Raw genomic sequence first — 20,945 nt, 5'->3', positions numbered from 1 at the left:
GACGTGTGTCAAGCGTGACACAGACGGATGTAACGGAGAATATGGTAGTTTTTCAAAATAAAACATCATTCGTATTCCGAAATAAATAAAACTGAATTAAGGCAAGTTCTTTCTGTGCAGCCCGGTACCAAATGCCCGGCGGACCGGTACCCGTCTGCGGACCGGCGGTTGGGGACCCCTGGCTTAAGGGGTAAGAACACCGCAACACAGACTCTAATTGTTAGGTCATGTGTCTGTGGGCTTTCCTGTTGTTGGCTGCCAGGTAGCTATGTGGTTGTTTTAAATACATAATGTGTAATTTTATTTGTTTTATGTTTAGTTTGACAGTAACCTTTAGCTGAGCGTTCCAATTAATCACTTGACTGTATTTAGTGTTTTCTTCGTTGTTTTGTTTTCTATTTTGTATATAGTATCGACATTAAAATGTCAGAACTTTTTGGTTGTTTGGGCTGCTTTGGAATTCTTCATTCACATCTTGACTCTGACAAAAGGTGTAAAGGGGGACAGTGTGAAAAGTGGGGGTGTTGAAAAAGCGGGTGGGGGCGACACCCACCTCCACATGGATGTGACCTATCTGACAACTACCATGACTGCAACTACTAATAGTAACAATGTGGGTTTTTTTTCTAGACCAATTCTAGATGTATGGAAACTACAATGAAATGTCTCTTCATAATGCCCTGTGAAAAAAGACTTTCACAAGCAAAAATTGGTTTCCTCCACTTTTTTCTGGGTGTGAAGGTCTAATTTGTGAACGTGTGTGAATGATTCTCATATAAATTCTGCTTTAAAGATTGTCCGCTGACTACAGCTCGCTCTCATTCTGGTTCTGAATGTGGAGGTGTGATTTGGGGAGGATCTTTTTACCTTCAAAAGAAAGCTGCAATGTCATTGCATATAATATCAAACATACTAAGTGGATTAAGAAATATGCCAGAATGACAAAACGATTTACATCGTACTAGTGTACCTAATGGAGGTGATTAAATGCTTGAGATGAAACAGAGCATATTGGTGTCTCGACCAATAAAAAGTACCTTTAAAAACAAAACGTGACTTAGCGTTATAATGCTTAGTGTGATGGGGTTTAATTGCCGGACTGCTGCGCTATGCTGCTGTCGCGATAGAGCCGTGTGTACCTAATCAATTGGCTCGCGAGAGCTCTAGATCTAAGTTGATGATGAGGCAGGCGCCGTGTTCGAATGGCACACATTAAAAGCTCCTGTTTCTTCATTAAATTATAGAATTATTATATACCCCTTAATGTACAGTGCGTGTGTGCGTGTGCGTGTGCGCGTGTGTGTGCTGCAATCGCCGCATTGAGTCACGACTAAAGCAGACCGGTCGATTTCATTTCGTCGATTAAGGAACGTCAGTCCAATTATATTAATGAGAAAAAAAGCTTCTCGAACGTCAGAACAACGTGGACACAATTGTCACATGAACTCGTCTCAATGATGGCGCATTTTGCCGCTGGTATTTCATTTCCACTTACCCGTCAACGGGAGGCTGTCAGCCAGCTGGATGCAGGCGAGAGTCAGGCTCGTCACAAGTCTCGCGATGAAACACCCACATGATCTCGCGGTATTGGGATAATCACGCGCACTCACAGTGATGCAACAGTAAATCGAACACTCAGTTATGAATTTAATGTCTCTTCAGAAACCGGATAACACACATTACTATTTCTTTTCCCATTGAATTTTGCACAGGCACACATTTCCCTCGGACTGATCATCAAACAAACGTGCTGTTACAGCAGTTAACCGAACCCATTGCGGCTCCAAAGAATCCAAAAGCAAACTTGCTTGAATAATTAACACGGGGATCGTCTTAATAAATAAGTAAGGTGTAATAGGATGCATGTGACTCCTCCTCCAGATACAACGAAATTGGTGAATAGATGTTCCTCATAACAACCGATGATGCATTTTAATTTGTTTGAATACCAGGGAAGAACCAAATTTGTATTTTTCGTTTTGAGCTAAAGCTTTGCATTGTGTGTGAATGGTGATGGCATGTCTAAACCATTTACATATTCCAACCGTCATTTGCAACAAAACAGACACAGCTCGAGTCAATCTTGAATGCCATCAAACAGATAGCAAACAGGATGAAATTGGAGCCGGCTTGCAGCCACGCTATGTGTTTATCAATGCGGCGGCTGAAGGCGCAGGAATAAAGTGGGGAGCAGATGTTTGCAGCTGCACACCAGATTACGGGGTGGAGCGGATAGCAGGGGCTCACGGCGGGTTTGTGTGAGCCGAGAGTTTTGGTGAGGGTTACAGGGGGGTTACGACGGGCTGGGGCAGCGGTGGCAGAGGAGGTGGGGCGGCTAGTTATGACTTAAAGGAAGCTCTCCTCTGAAGTGTTTGCCAGCGTGAACCCCAGCAAACACAATCACAAGTCTGGTGGCTTCTGCTAGCTGAACTAATGAGGGCCTGCATGTTGAGGGCAGGGGCTTTGATGTTCTGGGTAGCTGCCTCCTTGTGTTTTCTCTGCCGCTCTCCTTCCCGGCCGTGTCCCACATCAAAAATGAAAGGGGAATTGAGAAGCAGATGTTGTGGGGCTTGTATTTATACAGTGCGCACGTTATTCATCCCTTCTCTATAGCCCCCATTTGTCCTTTAACTCCTGCGCTGCAGCATGAATCCGCTCTATCTTCTATCTTTGTATCCAGCTAAACACACTCAATCGCCTCACTTCGTACATATAATCACAATGTCAATCATTGCGGGTCACTTTTATCTCTCCCAACTTCCTCTCTGCTCGCCTCCCTTTAATTTCAACCCAGTCTGGTTGGCATTAGTCGGCCGCTGTCAATGTATTTCTTTGCATGAGTCTCGCTCTGCAGCAATGACGGAGAGATCGGGGAAGAGAGAAAGCAATTCCAGTCCATCCACCAACTCTGTCTGACACATGGCGGAAACGGTGACAGGAAATTACGTGTTTCAGGAGCTCTAGGGTGAAAGTATGAATACATGCAAACCAGAAATCCGGACCTTTATCATTCCATAGCAGTTGCTTGCTCTTTCCCCCCGCACTAAAAAACAAACAGGCAGAGTAGCCGATTCAGCCACTGGCACAGCCATTCCTCAGGAGTCAAAAGCTATTTACCTAACTGTGTACCAAAAGTACATCTGCATTAAATCCAGGTTTTCCGTGCAGACATTGGAGATATTACAAATGGTGCAGCAGCCAGGTGTTGGCATTAACATTTTGCTGAAAGTGCATGAGAGAGAAACGCAGGTCATCAAGAGGACTGGGGCACAGCTCATGTGTGCACAGGGCCTGTTGGGTTGTTGAGTGTTGTGGTTGTTGTGTCTCACATACGTTTGGGTCCCAATCTCGCCTCACCCCCTCCTGTGAGAATTTTGCTTGATCTTTCGGTGCTTTCATAGCTGCTCTAAGTTCCACCAACATTCACGAGAAACATACATGTTAGGTTCATGGAAGATTCTCATTTGTCCATAGGAGCGTGAATGCCCCACGGGTGGGCTGGGTGGCCCGTTCTGAGCGATGTTGGATATGGCCATCGTATTACCCACAAAATCAGCAACTTATATTTTCGAAATGGAGTTAGAATGGCATAATACAATCAAAAGCAATTCATCCAATGACTTCTGACTTCATGATACATCTCCAAGGCACACGTGAACAAGGCATCTTCACAAATTGCTTCACTTTGCCGCATCCAATCTGGTTGCAGCGTCGACATACTCTCGGTGGGGTCTCTACATATGTACTGTAGATGTTGTCGATGGCAATACTTTGCAAGGTTGTCAAAAATAGTGCCATTCAAGACTATTTGTCTGTCAGTGCTTGTCGGTGCTGCACGAATAGAGTACAATAATTTCATGTGGCCCCCTCAAGGTTGATATCTGGGGACTGGGGTCTTGTCCCATGACTGACTGGCAACCATTCCAGTCTGTATCCTGTTATTGACCTAAAATCAACTGGAGTGGGCTCCAGATTAATTGTGATCCTACTTAGAATGAGCGGAATAGAAAATGGACAGATGGACATTGCCCCTACTTTGGCAACCATGTTACAGCATCTCAACAACACATTGCAGTAAATGTATCAACTCCGGATAGATTACCCTCCTCTGGTGCAGCAAAAACTGCTTTCTGCTTTCCTGGTGCTTCTCTCCACTAATTTTAAAAGTCATATTTAAATCAACAATGTACTGCAGCCATTAAATGCCTCTCTCATGGAATTATGTTGGTATAAATAAGCCTCCAAGATGTGTGTTGCATTGAGCTTTCCCTCTTTCATGCATACAATGGCTGTCCTATAATGCAAAGGTTTTACTTAAGTGGGACCATCTCACAAGTGCAGAGTAACAAGTAACAAGTGCAGAGCTCAATCAGGATTTCTAAGCAAATAGTCACACACTTGACACCAGTCAGCACTGTTGTCATGAGTAACATCTGCCATGAAGCAATGACTCTATTATGGAATTTATTTAAAATACTTCAGCTTTCCAATCTCCATTTGAGAGAATATCAGGTGTGCTTCGATATCCGTGAGAAGTCAAACTGATCCATCAACTAAATCTAACTTGTATTTGGAAAAAACATAACACTAAAAAAAAAAAAAAAGGTTTTGTTGTGTGTCCAAAACCACAGGCGCAATATATACAAACTCTGTAGCAAAATTAAAGAGCATTAGAAGAGACTAATTACAACCGGGCTGTTCTGGCTACGAGCCCTCAGCCAATGACAACACAGTAATAATATTAATAAAAATAGATTTACAAATATACATGTCGAGTTAAAACACATCAATTAGATGTGGCAGCAGGACTGAAAGGAATGCATCCAAGCACACCATGACTTGGCCTTGTAACAATACCAGCAGATACAAATGGTAAACTCACACCAGATGATGGGGAGCTCCAAAGCTGTCCGGTTTAGTGTCACACAAGGAACAAAAAAAAAAAACCAAAACACAATTTCATGGACAACAGCAGAGTAAAAAGGACTTTCCGTGGCTCGTGCCCTGTACCACCCTGGATGGCCTTCGGGACTAGACCGCTGGGGCTCTACTTGCACACGCTGACCCAATCTGTCACACGGCACTCCTCACACAGAACGTAGCAGCACCAGTGAAACCTGCAGTTGCAGCGGTGGCTGCGGGTCTGCTTCAATATGTTGTGTCCTCGGCCGCAGCACAGGGAGCCGCAGCTGTCTGTGCCGTGGCTCGTTTTGTTGCACATGCGGCCGTGGGTGCCCAAAGAGTCTGTGGCCGTGTCACGCTCACAAAAGTCGGGGGACTTCTCAAAGTACACCAACTCTCTGGACAAGCTGTGACCACGGCCTGTGTTCAGGCTCCCCGCCCTCCTTCGGCCAACGCTCCCAATTCGACGATTGAAAACTCCATTGTTCGTGTTCTGGGAGTTGATCAAGATGGCTGAGAGGAATTTTTCCTTCAGTATTGAACCCACGAGCCGGAACTCTGGTGATACATGCCAACAGGTCTTGAACTGGCAGCTCCCTGACAGGCCGTGACACTTGCACCGCCTCTTCATGTTGTCAGCTACGATCTGTGTGTGGAAAGATGAATTATGGTAGCAGATCAGATACACATGGCTATGGATAAGCTGTGAAGGACCCCGACACAATTTTGTAGGCCGATCGCATCTGATGCTGACACCGGTTCCCATTGACTGTTAGCTAGCGAATCCATCAAATCAGGCAAAGCAACTGCAAATAAAATGTTGTTATCTAGTAAATTAAACTCAGCACGATGTTATTTTTGACAAAGTACTTAAATTTCATCCTGCTTGTATGATGAGTTTGTTGAGCAAAGTTCTGCATATGTATGACAAACTTGTCAGGCAAGGAGCAGGTTGTGAGCATCATAGGTGTGCAGGTACCTACACATGCATGCGCGTGTACACATCCACATGTGCACACGTGCGCGCGCGAGAGCGGTCTAGGTCAAACTGTCAGCTTTTTCCTTGCAATGCCAACCTGCATATAGAGTTGAGTGTCCAGAAAAATGCGTGGAAAACGATATGATGCCATGTAGCTAGTCTGCTCGGCTAACCACGACACCCAGCTTTGACTAATTAATGAATAGAGGTGGGCATTCTATCAGTACAGACGGAAGGTCTGACGGAACCTTTGAAACACTGAACAACTAAGCACCAACGGAAGCTGTTTTTCATCTGTCATCAGACTCGTCAGTACCCGGACCAGTACCGACGGACCTTCTCAGTCCGTCAGTGATGGGCTCATGTTTAGCTGAATGACGGAAACATGCATTCCTTGCGTGTTTGCTTGCGGGGGTGGGGGACTACACCGGGGTTGTTCAAAGCGGAGAAGGGGCTCCTCATCCTCCGACAGAAAAATAAAAGGTTGAACATCACCCGTCAATTTGATGACTTGTGCTTGTGTTGGCTGCTAAATTTTGGTTTCCATACTCCAAGAGTAATGCTTTTTTCTCGTCATCCCAGCCAGCTGTGTTGTGTAACTTTTGGTGCCACAGACCGCAATGACATTGTCCCATATTGAGAAAGCATGAGTGAAATAATAATGACGGAGTGAGGGAGTGATAATGACAGACATGCTGGCTGGCTGTTTGTGAATCATGAATGACAGACTGGTGAAATTGACTCTATGTGCCCACCGCTGCAGTTACCCTTGTAAACATTTTTTTACTGACCGTATCAAAGTTGTGACAAACCGTAATTTAGCAATGAAGGAAGTGCAGTTAAAATAACGATGACGGAAATACGGACTGTGTCTGCCTGAAATGATGACAGACTGACGATGACGGACAGATGACCCAGCAAGTGATGATTGATGAATGAAGCACTGGGAGAAAATTACTGACACACCCACCACCGTTAATGAACTCATCAATATGTGAGTCCGTTAGACGTTTGCATCTGAGGACCAGAGTTACATGAAGAAGTCTGCCTGCTCACCTGGCGTCCCACTCGGTTGTTGTGTATCCTCATACGAGCGTGGATGTCTCTCGGGGATCCCAGGGAGTCCAGCCACTCCCTGGAGAAACGCTCCCCAAAACGCAAGTCATGGTTGCAACCCCTCCACTCCCAAGTCTCTTGCGAGGAGGTGAGCTCATCTGGGAAGGGCTTGAAGCGCGCAGAATGCTGCGAGGCGCGAAGGTGGGTGGGCAGGCCGGTTTTCTGCAGTGTCTGGAGCTGCAGCTGCATGAGCTTCAACCGGAGCTTGTCATCGTTCCGCCGACGCTTGCTTTCAGAGCCGCAACCTCCCAGTTTGCCCAGGCTGCAGGCCGAGGCCACGGAGTGTGCCACGCCCGCTGCTAACAAGGCTAGCGAAAAAGCACTCTCACGAAAACCTTGTGGGAACAGATGCAGTACACAACGTAAGCCCTAACTTACAGAATTGCACCTTGTCTATTTAAGACAACCACATGACTTTTCATTGAAGTCTGCTAGCTAAATGCTAACACATAATGGGAAACGCCACAGCCTCTATCGTGGCTATGTTTTAACACTTTAAGCCAGGGGTGGGCAATTCCAGTCGTGGAGGGCCGCTATCCTGCATGTTTTCCATCTCTCCCTGTTGTAACAGACCTGATTCAACTGATCAGATCATCAGCAAGTTCTGCGGAAGCTGTTCATTTGAATCAGGTGTGTTACAACAGGCAAAGATGGAAAACATGCAGGATAGCGGCCCTCCAGGAGCACCATCTTAAGCACTGGAAATTTAGAAACAAAAGGTGCAGCAACACATGCACACAGTCAATATGACATCACTCACATAAGGAATTTTATTGCAGCATTTATCTGCGCGAAAAGTAACTTATATTACTGTAGCTTGCTGAGTCACTAAAGTAGCTGTGAAACCCGTCTTTGTGCCCCTCTGTGGCCAAGTTGAGCATATCAAAAGGAGTTACAATGAATTCTAACAATGATGCACGATCCGTTTAAATCTCTGCATTCTCTGTGTGTGTCTGTGTGTGTGTGTGTGTGTGTGTGTTTTTATAAGACTGGAATGGATTAATGTCATTTCCATTCATTTCAATATGGAGAGATGTATTCAAATATAAGTATTGAGATAAAACTGCATCACAGAAATGAAGTCATGTCTCAATGCACGATGGTATAAACATGACCAAAACAATCCTCAGTCTCATTCTTTGTGTCGGGCTTCCATGGAAGAGTGGCTAAGAATGCAGCCTGTGTCCTCTGTACTAATGTGCTACTAAATGCGTCGGCTTGCACTGCCCATTACTGTGATGGATTAAAAACAGATTGATGGTCTTTGTGTCCTCTAACAGAGATGTTAACGATTCTTACGCTCTGTACTCAAGTAAAACTAGAGGTACATTTGCAAAAATAAATAAATAAATACATCCATCCATCCATCCATTTTCTAATCCACTTATCCTCACAAGGATCGTGACGATGCTGGAGGCTATCCCAGCTGTCTTCAGGCAGTAGGACACCCTGAACTGGTTGCCAGCCAATGGCAGGGCACACGGACGAACAACCATTCTCGGTCACAATCACACCTTGGGACAATTTAGTGTTACATTAACCTGCCATGCGTGTTTTTGTAACGTGGAATAAAACAGGAGTACCCGGAGAAAACCCACACAGGTACGGGGAGAACATGCAAACTCCACACAGGAAGGCCGGAGCCGGAATCGAATCCTGCACTGCTGCACTGTGAGGTGGACATGCTAACCAGTTGACCACCGCACCACCCAAAGAAATAACACAAGTAATAATAAGTGACCCTGTTAAAGGTAGATGTATGGATTCCACACCTTCGCTAAAGAGACACTACAAACTCTGAAATGTAAAAGTACAAAAGTTAAAAAGTATCAGCACTGTACTCATTTTGAAAATCTGCAACAACAACAAAAAAACTTCCCTGCACACAAAATACTTTTATCAACTTTCATAGTGCTTATGGGAACGGAAAAAAAAATATGTCATCGAAAACATGCCTCTCAAAGGTACAGTGTTGCATTGATCTAACTCATGGCCACGGTAATAAGTAGGCTAACTATTTTCTAGTAATGATATACTTACAATTTTGATGACTTTTTGACTGTTTTCAAATACAAACAATTTGGATACACGGGTCATTATGTACATTATGTACCACCTGCCATCTAGTGGAAGAGCATTAATTGTTTTGCCTGTCACGCCATGGCTTAGACAGATGAACAATATTGTAAATGATTTTAGGACTAATTCTGTAAAATTGGATCATTTCATACAGCACAGCCGGTTGTGAATCACAGGTTTAAAGTGGATCGATTCTGGATTCTGATCAAAAGGAGATCAACTCATTCTTCTGAAGCTGCAAATACAAAAAATACGTGAAATATTCTCATCCATCCACAGTTTTTGTTTGTTTGTTTTTTTTTGTTTTTTTTTTAGTAGGCTACGTCACTTTATGCGTCTCTCACCTCTGTTGAGGATGTTGCTGTGGTGCAACAGCTTGCCAAGGGCCTCCAGGGACGAGCAGTTCCACCGCTGGTCCCGCAGCTGATGCTGACACTCGTGGATGGCCACCTGGATGCCCTGCAGAGCCGAGGCCGTCACGTCGGGTCGACGCACGCACATCCTCATCTGACGCTTACTCAGGCCAGCCAGGCGCAGACACACCGAGTTGGGGGTTAGCACCGGATCTCCTGCCACCTTCAGGCTGAGGATGTCATTACACAGCACACTGCGGCCACACCAGCACATACACTCAACTTGTACCCCATGTGCAAATCCGCCGAGGTGATGATAATGCAATGAGTGAGGATGCGTTCAGAAATGTTTCAACTCATTCAACACCAAGCGCTTTCAACTGATTTCACACAGTACAATCTGATGTAGCAGTTTTGCATAAACAGATAGACAGATAGATAGATAGATAGATAGATAGATAGATAGATAGATAGATAGATAGATAGATAGATAGATAGATAGATAGATAGATAGATAGATAGATAGATAGATAGATAGATAGATAGAAACAATTAGATAATAAATAAAAAGCTTGATTAACAGTAAAGGAAATTCAATTTTATATACAAAGATCAATCAATGCACACGTGGTGTGTTTGTGTTTGGTTTGTTACACGCAAATTTGTGTGACATTTTTTATTTAAAAAATGAAATCGAAAGAATTACGAAACGCCAACTTCCATCAATAAATGTGTTTTAAAGCCGACAGTTTCCGGATAATTTAGAATAGTTCTCAAGCGCACTTACGTCAAGGCAGGTAGTAATAACAATGCTGCCGCCAAAATCGGGCACCGGCGCAAGCGAAGTTTGTTTGGTAGTTCCATTTTCTGTCGCGCCGTGACATTAAATCACTGGTGAAGTTTTCCCGTTTGTATAAAGACAAATGACTGTTTTTGGAGAAGAGGATTTAGTATCAATGCAGTGGCGCTAAACGACAGGAGAGTGAAGACGAGAAGCGAGGAGCCGATGCGCACTGGAGCAGCCAGGAGGAGTCGGTGGGGTGTGGGTGTGATGGTGGTGGTGCTGGGATGGGGGGGGGGGGGTTACAGAGGGCCGGCTGTTGGCAAAATATTGCCCACTATTGAAGTTGGACTGCCCAATTATTATGTCAAAACATGCTCTGCAAAATAACATTTTGGAGATAACAAACGGGGTGGCCTTCCTGTATGTTCTCCCCGTGCCTGCGTGGGTTTTCTCCGGTTTCCAAACACTTGCATGGGAGGTGAACTGAACACTCTCAACTGTCTGTAGCTGTGATTGTCAATGTGAATGATTGTTCGTCCATATGTGCCCTGCGATTGGCTGGCAACCACTTTAGGGTGCTGGAAGACATCGAGGTTAGGCTCCAGCACGCCTGCGACGCTCGTGAAGATAAGTGGATCAGATAAGGATGGATGGAGGGGAGGTGAAACAATAAGAAAAAAACAACAGATTCAAATGAATAACCGCACACTTGTGTTGCAGAACCCAACCCAACGATTTAAGACAACGCAACTTAGATTTTGGATAGGAAACACTCACCGCACTCTATTATTATTGTTATTATTATTATTATTATTATTATTATTATTATTATTATTATTATCATTATTAAATAATAATAATAATAATAATAATCATAAAACACCAGCTTCACCAAATAGAAGTGACAGAAACAGTCTGTATCTCAACCTTTATAATCCAGACATGCCTTTTTTTGATTGGATTTGGAATTTTAGTGTCATATTTTTCTCCGCATTTCTCTCATTTTGTTTCATAGTTGCATTTCCACACAAATCTTTGATAAAGTCTATAATTTATGATATAAATACAGTATAAGCAAAATAAATAACTCCATGAATGTGGTTTGACTTCTTGCGTCTGAGCCTAAAAGTTTCTCTCCACTTTTACGCACAAGTGCAGTTGCTCCACTCCGTATCATTAAAATCTAGAACAATAAAACGCCTTGCATGAATGGATGTGGATATACTTTGTCCATGAAACACTGAGGGAGAGTCATTGATGGATGTGGCTTGTGGGATGAAGGGGCGGGAGGGGCGAGCTGGTGCACGGGAGAAGTTGCCACTGTACGAGGGAGGCAGCAGCGGCGGCAGCAGGCAGGCGGCTCCTCGCAGACAATGCACCCCTAAGCCGCACACCCACCCACCGCACACCCCCAACCACCTCCATCACAGCGACAACTTCACTTTGTCACCCCAAAGTCTTTATTTCACATGCAGAATGCATACGTTAGGGCAGGGGTAGGGAACTCCAGTTACTCGAGAGCCATATCCTGCCTGTCTTTGGTCCTTCCCTACTCCAACACACCTGATTCAATTGTTCAGGCCTTCGACGGAGCTTGCTGATGAGCTGATCGTTTGAATCAGGTGTGTTGGAGTAGGGAGGGACCTAAAACAGGCAGGATATGGCTCTCGAGGAACCGGAGTTCCCTATCCCAGCGTTAGGGGAATCGTGTAGTTTTGTGAGATTAGCGATTCGTTCAAATGTGGCTGCAATGCATCACTGCAGGATGCAGCTATGGATCTATTGTAAACCCAACAGGTGAGTAAGGAGGAATTAAAGTAAGCAAACTCTTGAACTCACAATGCACATGTTGAAAGTTAGATGCGACTTTGAGCAAAACGAAACAGAGCAGAATAGACGGTATGCTGCCAATGCACAACGTTCCTCTCGGTTAAACACCCCCCTTCCGAGCACGACTCGCATTGACGAGTGACACCAATTCATCTAATCTCCTTCCATTCCCTAAACTGCAGCAATGAAAAGTGCATTAGCATTCTGCTTTGGCGTGTATATGTAAGTGGCTTAAAAAGTGATTTGAAGTTGATTTGTATATAAAAGGCTCCCCCTTGATCCGGATTGCAGCTAATCTGCTCGGTGTCGCATGACTGCTCCAGGAAGCCCCGTTCGGGCACCTTCATATATCGGAGCGCACTAGAAATGTCGTTAAAGCTTCTTAACAAAGGCCCACTTCCTTTTGACTGTCATCACAGAGATTATTCTACCTCTGAAACACTAATATGGAAGTATGCAAATTAGCAGATAAGTGTCACACACTCGCGCGCACAAACTCGCACGCACCCACGCGTCCCGTATGAAGAAATGCGGGGGCACTGACATTGACAGGACTGAAGAAATGCATGCGCTCACACGTGCACCCAGGGAGGTCTGCAGGCCAGATGGTGGAATGACTTATTCACATCAAACATTGCATTTGAAGGGAAGAAAAAAAGTTCAACACTCGAGCGTGGTGCATGCGCCACTTGTTGACTTGCCGTGCGCGTAAAATCATTGCCACCCTAATCACACACAATCGAGGCTTTCCACTAAAGCCGGCCCAAAACGAGAACGAGGGAGAGTGCGCGCGTGTATAAAAATTTCAAAGAGGAGGAGATGCGGTAAGGGAGTTGCTTGGCGAAGCCAACCACTCGGGTTAAAAAGGGCATTGCCCCCCTCCGAAAGCTCATATTGCGCCGAATGACTGCTGCGCGCACCGTGACACCAACTCGGGAGCACCGGACGTCACCTTTCCTGCAAGCCTGCGTGGAACAACACAGGAGAAAGTATTCCAGCGTGGATTGGGTGCAGGAGATTCCACAAATGCGCAGCGCTACGGATTGCCCTGCCCCCCCTCACCCGACGCCCCCGACGCCCCCACCCCCGCCGTCTTTTCTGCACAGTTGTGTTTCCTTATTCATTGTGCGCCCTATGAAGAGCATTAAGTATCCCTCCCTCCAATCCTATTGAAAAGGCTCCGAGGAAGAGAGAGAAAAAACACAGAGATGTGAGCAGCAAATCCCTTTTTTATTCCTCCTCGTAGCACTCAATAAGAGAAGAATGCGTTGCCTATCTGCTGTCACCGCCGAGGGGATCAAGTCGGCGGGACTGTCCCACGCGCTCCATGCACCGCGCAGAGCATCATTCGGAGGGACACAGTGAGGAGCAGTGCAGCATCCTCGCATGCGTGGACTCGTCGACATCACCCTGCAACCTGTCTCACCTCAACAGCTCACATTCGGCTCAATTAACTTATCGTCGGACTGGTGAGTTTATACACCTCGCGGAAAGATGGATATTTGCAAGTTGCATCATGACTTAAGGAATGCGCTGAAGTGACGAAATTATGGGGTGTGGGATGTCATTTTCCAAAGTGGGTGACAGTACGATGAGGAACTTGGCGCTTCTGCTCGGAGTAAAAGCCGCCTGCATCCTGCTGGTGTCGTCGCTCTCCGGCACCGGGGCAGTCAACAACAGTGGCCGCTGGTGGTAAGTGCATGCCCACTTGCGTTGACTCTGTGCGCGCAGAGGAAGAGGAAGAAGAAGAAGAAGAAAAAAAGAAGGCAACTAATTTGCCGGTGCAGCGTGCCACATCGTTTTGTCACAGGCTCCAAAACGTGAACGTATACACCGGCTTGTCTGTTTCCAGACTTCTGCAGGTGTTCTCTAAACATTTCATTTATTCATAATGTGTTGGCATTATATTGCATTTTCTATACTGTCGTTTTCCCCTGGCCCCTCACATTTTGGCATTTAAAAAAAAACAACAAAAAAAAACCACAGTTGGTGTCAAAGTTTGATCAAATATGAATTTATTTCACCGCCAAATAGGATCCCCCACAAGAAGACTTTGTTATCCAGGCTCATCAAATAAATATCGAGTAACATACATCAATGCTTTGAATTTATGTCGCTCTGACAGCGGAGTGGAAACTGTACAATTCTGCAGACAGTCTGTAGATCTAAGTACTGCATTAAGTCTGATCTGAACAAAAGTTTTGGGACTCCACACCACTAGACCTATCAGCAAATGAATAGCTGCTCCCGCCTGTGCTGTGTTGCTGGTTTCCAGTCAGGGAAGGAAAGGACTTTCCACAAGATGTTAAAGTGCATCAGATGGAAATACTGTAGATTTTCCAGCACAATATCTGTTGTATTCCATTACAAATGCGCCTAATGGCCTTGTTATTCCACCCACACAAAGTAAAAGTCGGTATGCAATGGGACACATCATTCAGTGTGGTCTTCCCCAACCTGTTTCAACAAAGATAAAATTGCCACAAATGTCTTGAGAAGAAGATAAAGATGACGCTTGGAGTCCAACCGTCATTGAAGTGTCCCAAGATTTCTGTTTATAACGCTACTAAAAAGAGTTCGGGACACAGTTTTTGGCTTTCAGGTGAAATTTTTTGATGAACCCAAAAGACACTATGATTTTTAGGGGTGAAAGAAATTTGACCATCTCTACAATTTGCAGAGTCCAATTATTGAGTGTTTCAGCACTTTAGCACAGCTTGCTGTTCTCCAACAAGAAGCTGTCACGGTTCCCGGTTGTTGTGGTGGTGGCAAAAAGGTGGACCCAAATGCAGAAAAGCAGGGACCCAGGGCAAGTCGTAAGCAAACAAAGTACAGTACTTGGATTCTTCAAAAATACTAAACCAATCGAAGTCCAAAATGGCAAAGTTCAAGGTGGCAAAATGATCAGTAAGGAAGAAAGACTTGACTCGGACAGAGTCCGCTAACACAAACAATGAAGTGACAAGGCCAGAAAGAAACCAGGAAAGTGAAATCAAAGCAAAACAATGAGAAACATGTAGACAAGACACAAGCGGCCGAGGGAGCTGATTGGTAAACAGAAAGGACCGGGCTGACCAGCACAGGTAGACACAACAACTGAGCGAGACAGACACGTACGATGGGGGGGAAAAAAAGTAAAATCGAATCCAAACCAAAATCAACCCAAATCCATCTCACGCCAGAACGGCAGCATTCACAATAGGTGTGCGATCTTGCATGAATGGAGCCAAAACTGTCAATTCAAACTCCCCTCACCCGACGCCCCCGACGCCCCCACCCCCGCCGTCTTTTCTGCACAGTTGTGTTTCCTTATTCATTGTGCGCCCTATGAAGAGCATTAAGTATCCCTCCCTCCAATCCTATTGAAAAGGCTCCGAGGAAGAGAGAGAAAAAACACAGAGATGTGAGCAGCAAATCCCTTTTTTATTCCTCCTCGTAGCACTCAATAAGAGAAGAATGCGTTGCCTATCTGCTGTCACCGCCGAGGGGATCAAGTCGGCGGGACTGTCCCACGCGCTCCATGCACCGCGCAGAGCATCATTCGGAGGGACACAGTGAGGAGCAGTGCAGCATCCTCGCATGCGTGGACTCGTCGACATCACCCTGCAACCTGTCTCACCTCAACAGCTCACATTCGGCTCAATTAACTTATCGTCGGACTGGTGAGTTTATACACCTCGCGGAAAGATGGATATTTGCAAGTTGCATCATGACTTAAGGAATGCGCTGAAGTGACGAAATTATGGGGTGTGGGATGTCATTTTCCAAAGTGGGTGACAGTACGATGAGGAACTTGGCGCTTCTGCTCGGAGTAAAAGCCGCCTGCATCCTGCTGGTGTCGTCGCTCTCCGGCACCGGGGCAGTCAACAACAGTGGCCGCTGGTGGTAAGTGCATGCCCACTTGCGTTGACTCTGTGCGCGCAGAGGAAGAGGAAGAAGAAGAAGAAGAAAAAAAGAAGGCAACTAATTTGCCGGTGCAGCGTGCCACATCGTTTTGTCACAGGCTCCAAAACGTGAACGTATACACCGGCTTGTCTGTTTCCAGACTTCTGCAGGTGTTCTCTAAACATTTCATTTATTCATAATGTGTTGGCATTATATTGCATTTTCTATACTGTCGTTTTCCCCTGGCCCCTCACATTTTGGCATTTAAAAAAAAACAACAAAAAAAAACCACAGTTGGTGTCAAAGTTTGATCAAATATGAATTTATTTCACCGCCAAATAGGATCCCCCACAAGAAGACTTTGTTATCCAGGCTCATCAAATAAATATCGAGTAACATACATCAATGCTTTGAATTTATGTCGCTCTGACAGCGGAGTGGAAACTGTACAATTCTGCAGACAGTCTGTAGATCTAAGTACTGCATTAAGTCTGATCTGAACAAAAGTTTTGGGACTCCACACCACTAGACCTATCAGCAAATGAATAGCTGCTCCCGCCTGTGCTGTGTTGCTGGTTTCCAGTCAGGGAAGGAAAGGACTTTCCACAAGATGTTAAAGTGCATCAGATGGAAATACTGTAGATTTTCCAGCACAATATCTGTTGTATTCCATTACAAATGCGCCTAATGGCCTTGTTATTCCACCCACACAAAGTAAAAGTCGGTATGCAATGGGACACATCATTCAGTGTGGTCTTCCCCAACCTGTTTCAACAAAGATAAAATTGCCACAAATGTCTTGAGAAGAAGATAAAGATGACGCTTGGAGTCCAACCGTCATTGAAGTGTCCCAAGATTTCTGTTTATAACGCTACTAAAAAGAGTTCGGGACACAGTTTTTGGCTTTCAGGTGAAATTTTTTGATGAACCCAAAAGACACTATGATTTTTAGGGGTGAAAGAAATTTGACCATCTCTACAATTTGCAGAGTCCAATTATTGAGTGTTTCAGCACTTTAGCACAGCTTGCTGTTCTCCAACAAGAAGCTGTCACGGTTCCCGGTTGTTGTGGTGGTGGCAAAAAGGTGGACCCAAATGCAGAAAAGCAGGGACCCAGGGCAAGTCGTAAGCAAACAAAGTACAGTACTTGGATTCTTCAAAAATACTAAACCAATCGAAGTCCAAAATGGCAAAGTTCAAGGTGGCAAAATGATCAGTAAGGAAGAAAGACTTGACTCGGACAGAGTCCGCTAACACAAACAATGAAGTGACAAGGCCAGAAAGAAACCAGGAAAGTGAAATCAAAGCAAAACAATGAGAAACATGTAGACAAGACACAAGCGGCCGAGGGAGCTGATTGGTAAACAGAAAGGACCGGGCTGACCAGCACAGGTAGACACAACAACTGAGCGAGACAGACACGTACGATGGGGGGGAAAAAAAGTAAAATCGAATCCAAACCAAAATCAACCCAAATCCATCTCACGCCAGAACGGCAGCATTCACAATAGGTGTGCGATCTTGCATGAATGGAGCCAAAACTGTCAATTCAAACTGGTGTTTAAGGAGTCCTCTTCACGCTGTTCCCTTTTTGACATCATGAGAGCAGGATGACAGCTAAGGTCTAAACAACAGCATCCCACCATTTGAAACCTTTCAAACAGGACGTGGCCACTGAGCTTTGACTGTCATCAGCAGATTGCACCAGAGATACAGAGAGACTGGAACATCTCTTGCTTCAAGAACATTAAGTTGTGCAAAAAATGTGCTGAAACACAAAATGGTTCCAACAAGTTTGTGTGTAAATGTTATCATGTATTTTAGATTTGTCCTCAAATTTCACCACGAAAGCAGAATATCCCGACGCTTTTGTGAGTGGTGTACTACATAGTTATTTTGTTCTGAAGAGAGACGAAGTTGAAGCATCCCATGTACCGTCACTGTGACTCTTGATTTGACCTGTCTTTTTGCTTGGGCCAGGGGCATTGTCAACGTGGCCTCCTCGTCCAACCTTCTCACCAACTCCAAGAATGTGCAGTTGGTCCTGGACCCGAGCCTGGCCCTACTGAGTCGCCGGCAGCGTCGACTGATTCGGCAGAATCCTGGCATCTTGCACGCCATCACGGCTGGACTGCAGACAGCCATAAAAGAATGCAAGTGGCAGTTCCGTAACCGCCGCTGGAACTGCCCGACCACCCACAGCCCAGAGATATTTGGCAAAATTGTCAACCGTGGTAAGCCTCTCTTGTCTTACCCTCCAGGCGATCTTTGAAAGACTTTGGGGAGGATGAAATGGAATCCCTTGTCCATATTAAAATGGCCTTTTCACGACATATTTCACTGATGAAAGGGATTTGGACGGGAGTAAAGTGAGCCCACGGTTGGCACTGTTGGCTCGCAGTGAGGGTTCTGGAATTGAATCTTAGCTCAATCCTTTCTGTGTGGAGTTAGCATGTTCTCCAAGTGGGTTTTCTATTTAGGTTCTTGATCCAGTAGTTGTGAATGATCTGTCCACTTTTAGTCTGAGCCTTAGTCAACTAGACTGGCAAGGAATGTATCAACCCTGGTCTTGCTTTTGTTTCTTAGGTTGCAGAGAGACAGCCTTTGTGTTTGCTATCACCAGCGCGGGGGTGACCCATGCGGTGGCTCGATCATGTTCAGAAGGGGCTATTGAATCGTGTACGTGCGATTACCGGCGCAGGGGTCCCGGGGGGCCAGACTGGCACTGGGGGGGCTGCAGTGACAACGTTGACTTCGGCAGGATGTTCAGTCGGGAATTTGTGGACTCCAGTGAGAGAGGGCGAGATCTGCGCTACCTCACCAACCTGCACAATAACGAGGCCGGAAGAATGGTACGGACCGAGGGAGAAATGGGCAAACCGTGTGTTGTGAAGGTTCCCAGCCAGTCGTGACTTTGGGTTTTCTCATTGCAGACAGTGTCCTCAGAGATGCGCCAGGAGTGCAAGTGTCACGGTATGTCAGGCTCTTGCACCGTGCGGACCTGTTGGATGCGCCTCCCAAGCTTCCGGGCTGTGGGAGATTTCCTGAAGGACCGTTTTGATGGGGCCTCCCGAGTTGTTTACGCCAACAAGGGCAGCAATCGCGCGTCCCACAGGGCAGACCCTCGCCACCTGGAACCAGAAAACCCGGCTCACAAACCCCCTTCCGCGATGGACCTGGTCTATTTTGAGAAATCACCAAACTTCTGCTCCTACAATGGCAAGAGTGGCACTTTGGGAACTTCGGGTAGAACTTGCAACAGCACTTCTCCAGGTCTGGATGGATGTGAGCTGCTGTGCTGTGGGCGTGGGTTTAAGACCCGGGCCGAGAGTGTTACGGAGCGGTGTAACTGCACATTCCACTGGTGCTGTCACGTCAGCTGCCTGAACTGCACCAGTACTCGAACATTACACCAGTGTCTATGATAATGGAGGCGGCGGAGGTGTTTAGTTAGAAGCAGAACTTGTTAGAAATGAAGTAGCTGGCAGAGAAAGTCACAAATACTGTAAACAGATGGTTGCTTGGGGTAAACTGACAGGGAATCTTATCAACCCAAAAAGTCCATCAGTGGACAAAAGCACAAACGTATCAACAGGGTATAGAAGACTAGAAATGCTTATTTCTTACACTTAATGTTGAAAAGTATTCTGAAAAGAGAATGGGAGTGGAGGGTGAATATCGTGAGTCAGGCAAAAACTTGACAGTCGTATTTGTTTCTATGTACTTGGAAAGGGTTGTTCCTTCTTTTCCAAATGTTTCATTTCTTTGACTGAAATCACTTGGTCGCAGCCCACTTGAACAAATTCATATGGAGTAGCACCTCCAGTTTAGTCCGGATCTGATCGCTGCAACACGGACCAAATGTTAAATGACTGGGACAGGTGAGCACCAAGGAAAACAGGAACTAAGTAAATGGGAACAAACTGAAGCGTTGTGTGAAAATGTGACCCCCGCACAATCACAATGTGTTTAAAATGAGCCCCGAATCGACACTCTAGCGAACCAGACCAGTTCCAAATGGGCAAAAACGGAGAATACTGGGTGCTTTCTTTATTTTAAAGAATTAATCCGACATCATATATTGTGCATCAGCTAAGAGAACCAAAATGTTGTAAATATCGAAATAGAGGAATATATTTATAATGAAGTCATTGCTGAATGATGTCTGCACCTGTCAATGCTGGAGAAAATGTCCCTACCTTCACTGTCACTGTTTTGTATTCTGATCATTTCCGGAGTGACGTAGCTGTCACAGAAATTTTACAAAGAAGATTCAGTCACATTGCCGCTTATTGTGTTTTGCCATGCACTGAATACACGCCTGTTTTTATCAGTGTAAATATACAAATATTTATTTCTAATGGGTTTATACTGCGATAGTAAGATGCGAATAGGGAATACAAGTGATGTAGCTGGCAGTTGTTTTTTGCATTGTATGATAGAACAATAAAGTCTATATTTTTCAATTAGTTCCTAAATGTCCACATTCCATGTTTGGTGTCTTTTTTTTGTTGTTTTTCATACTCAACCAAATGAGCAGCTAAATCTGTCCCTGGGTGTCCGGAGCTTAATCCGATGATCATCAGCAATGCTCACAAAACATGTTTGCATCTGAGCTCGCTGCTGAAAAAAGGCCCAGCTACATCTACCTTAACCTTGCACAGCATCGACTTTCACGGCACTGAACTGAACGTTTTTGCTTCATTTTCATGCAGAAATCGAAATAATAATAATGTTGCAAAGCAAGAGTTCCCTTCAACCCTCGGCAATGTGATTAACCACACGAGTCTGAAAAGCACAGGACTTTCTCCTTCACAGCAAGGAGCAGTCACAGGGTCAGCTTGCACAGCAGAGGCAACGACATCAGGAGAGCATCTGTGCAGCTGCACCTCAGAGCAACGACTGGTTGTTTTGTGAAGATTTGATTGGATATAGAGCCGCAGGTCGGAGCATCACATCAATATTTTCTTCTTTTCTTTTTTTCAGGGCTTAGTTGGTTTAGAATGTAATATTCCTAC

The 20,945-nt window shown here is 45.2% G+C and overlaps 3 protein-coding genes and 1 long non-coding RNA gene across 4 annotated transcripts in view; 2 read left to right on the top strand and 2 right to left on the bottom strand.

The window, feature by feature from the left end:
* arf3a (ADP-ribosylation factor 3a) overlaps positions 1–1,554 on the bottom strand; it is a 7,108-nt gene extending 5,554 nt beyond the window's left edge. The window contains exon 1 of the mRNA XM_019895571.1: positions 1,496–1,554. The gene's annotated coding sequence lies outside the window, so the exon portion shown is untranslated. The remainder of the gene's footprint in view (positions 1–1,495) is intronic.
* Positions 1,555–4,595: 3,041 nt separating this feature from the next.
* On the bottom strand, positions 4,596–10,423 carry wnt10b (wingless-type MMTV integration site family, member 10b). Its single transcript, XM_019895581.1, has 4 exons — positions 10,217–10,423; positions 9,421–9,683; positions 6,938–7,332; positions 4,596–5,548 (listed from the first exon to the last, which is right to left on the bottom strand). The coding sequence occupies exons 1-4, from the start codon at positions 10,291–10,293 to the stop codon at positions 5,048–5,050; spliced, it is 1,236 nt and encodes a 411-aa protein (XP_019751140.1). The 5' UTR covers positions 10,294–10,423; the 3' UTR covers positions 4,596–5,047.
* Positions 10,424–11,885: 1,462 nt separating this feature from the next.
* Positions 11,886–13,730, top strand: LOC109531338 (uncharacterized). The gene is made up of 3 exons (XR_002171154.1): positions 11,886–12,010; positions 13,290–13,512; positions 13,621–13,730. It is a non-coding gene; the product is annotated as an uncharacterized LOC109531338 (long non-coding RNA).
* A 1,650-nt stretch (positions 13,731–15,380) lies between these two features.
* On the top strand, positions 15,381–20,396 carry wnt1 (wingless-type MMTV integration site family, member 1). Its single transcript, XM_019895574.1, has 5 exons — positions 15,381–15,705; positions 15,814–15,928; positions 17,908–18,161; positions 18,514–18,779; positions 18,861–20,396. The coding sequence occupies exons 1-5, from the start codon at positions 15,564–15,566 to the stop codon at positions 19,350–19,352; spliced, it is 1,269 nt and encodes a 422-aa protein (XP_019751133.1). The 5' UTR covers positions 15,381–15,563; the 3' UTR covers positions 19,353–20,396.
* Positions 20,397–20,945: the final 549 nt, after the last annotated feature.

The sequence above is a fragment of the Hippocampus comes genome, unplaced genomic scaffold, assembly GCF_001891065.2.
Source record: "Hippocampus comes isolate QL1 unplaced genomic scaffold, H_comes_QL1_v1.1 scaffold113, whole genome shotgun sequence".
Lineage (NCBI taxonomy): Eukaryota > Metazoa > Chordata > Actinopteri > Syngnathiformes > Syngnathidae > Hippocampus > Hippocampus comes.
Note: the sequence above shows the minus strand (reverse complement) of the source record. Positions and strands in the feature narration are given on the sequence as shown.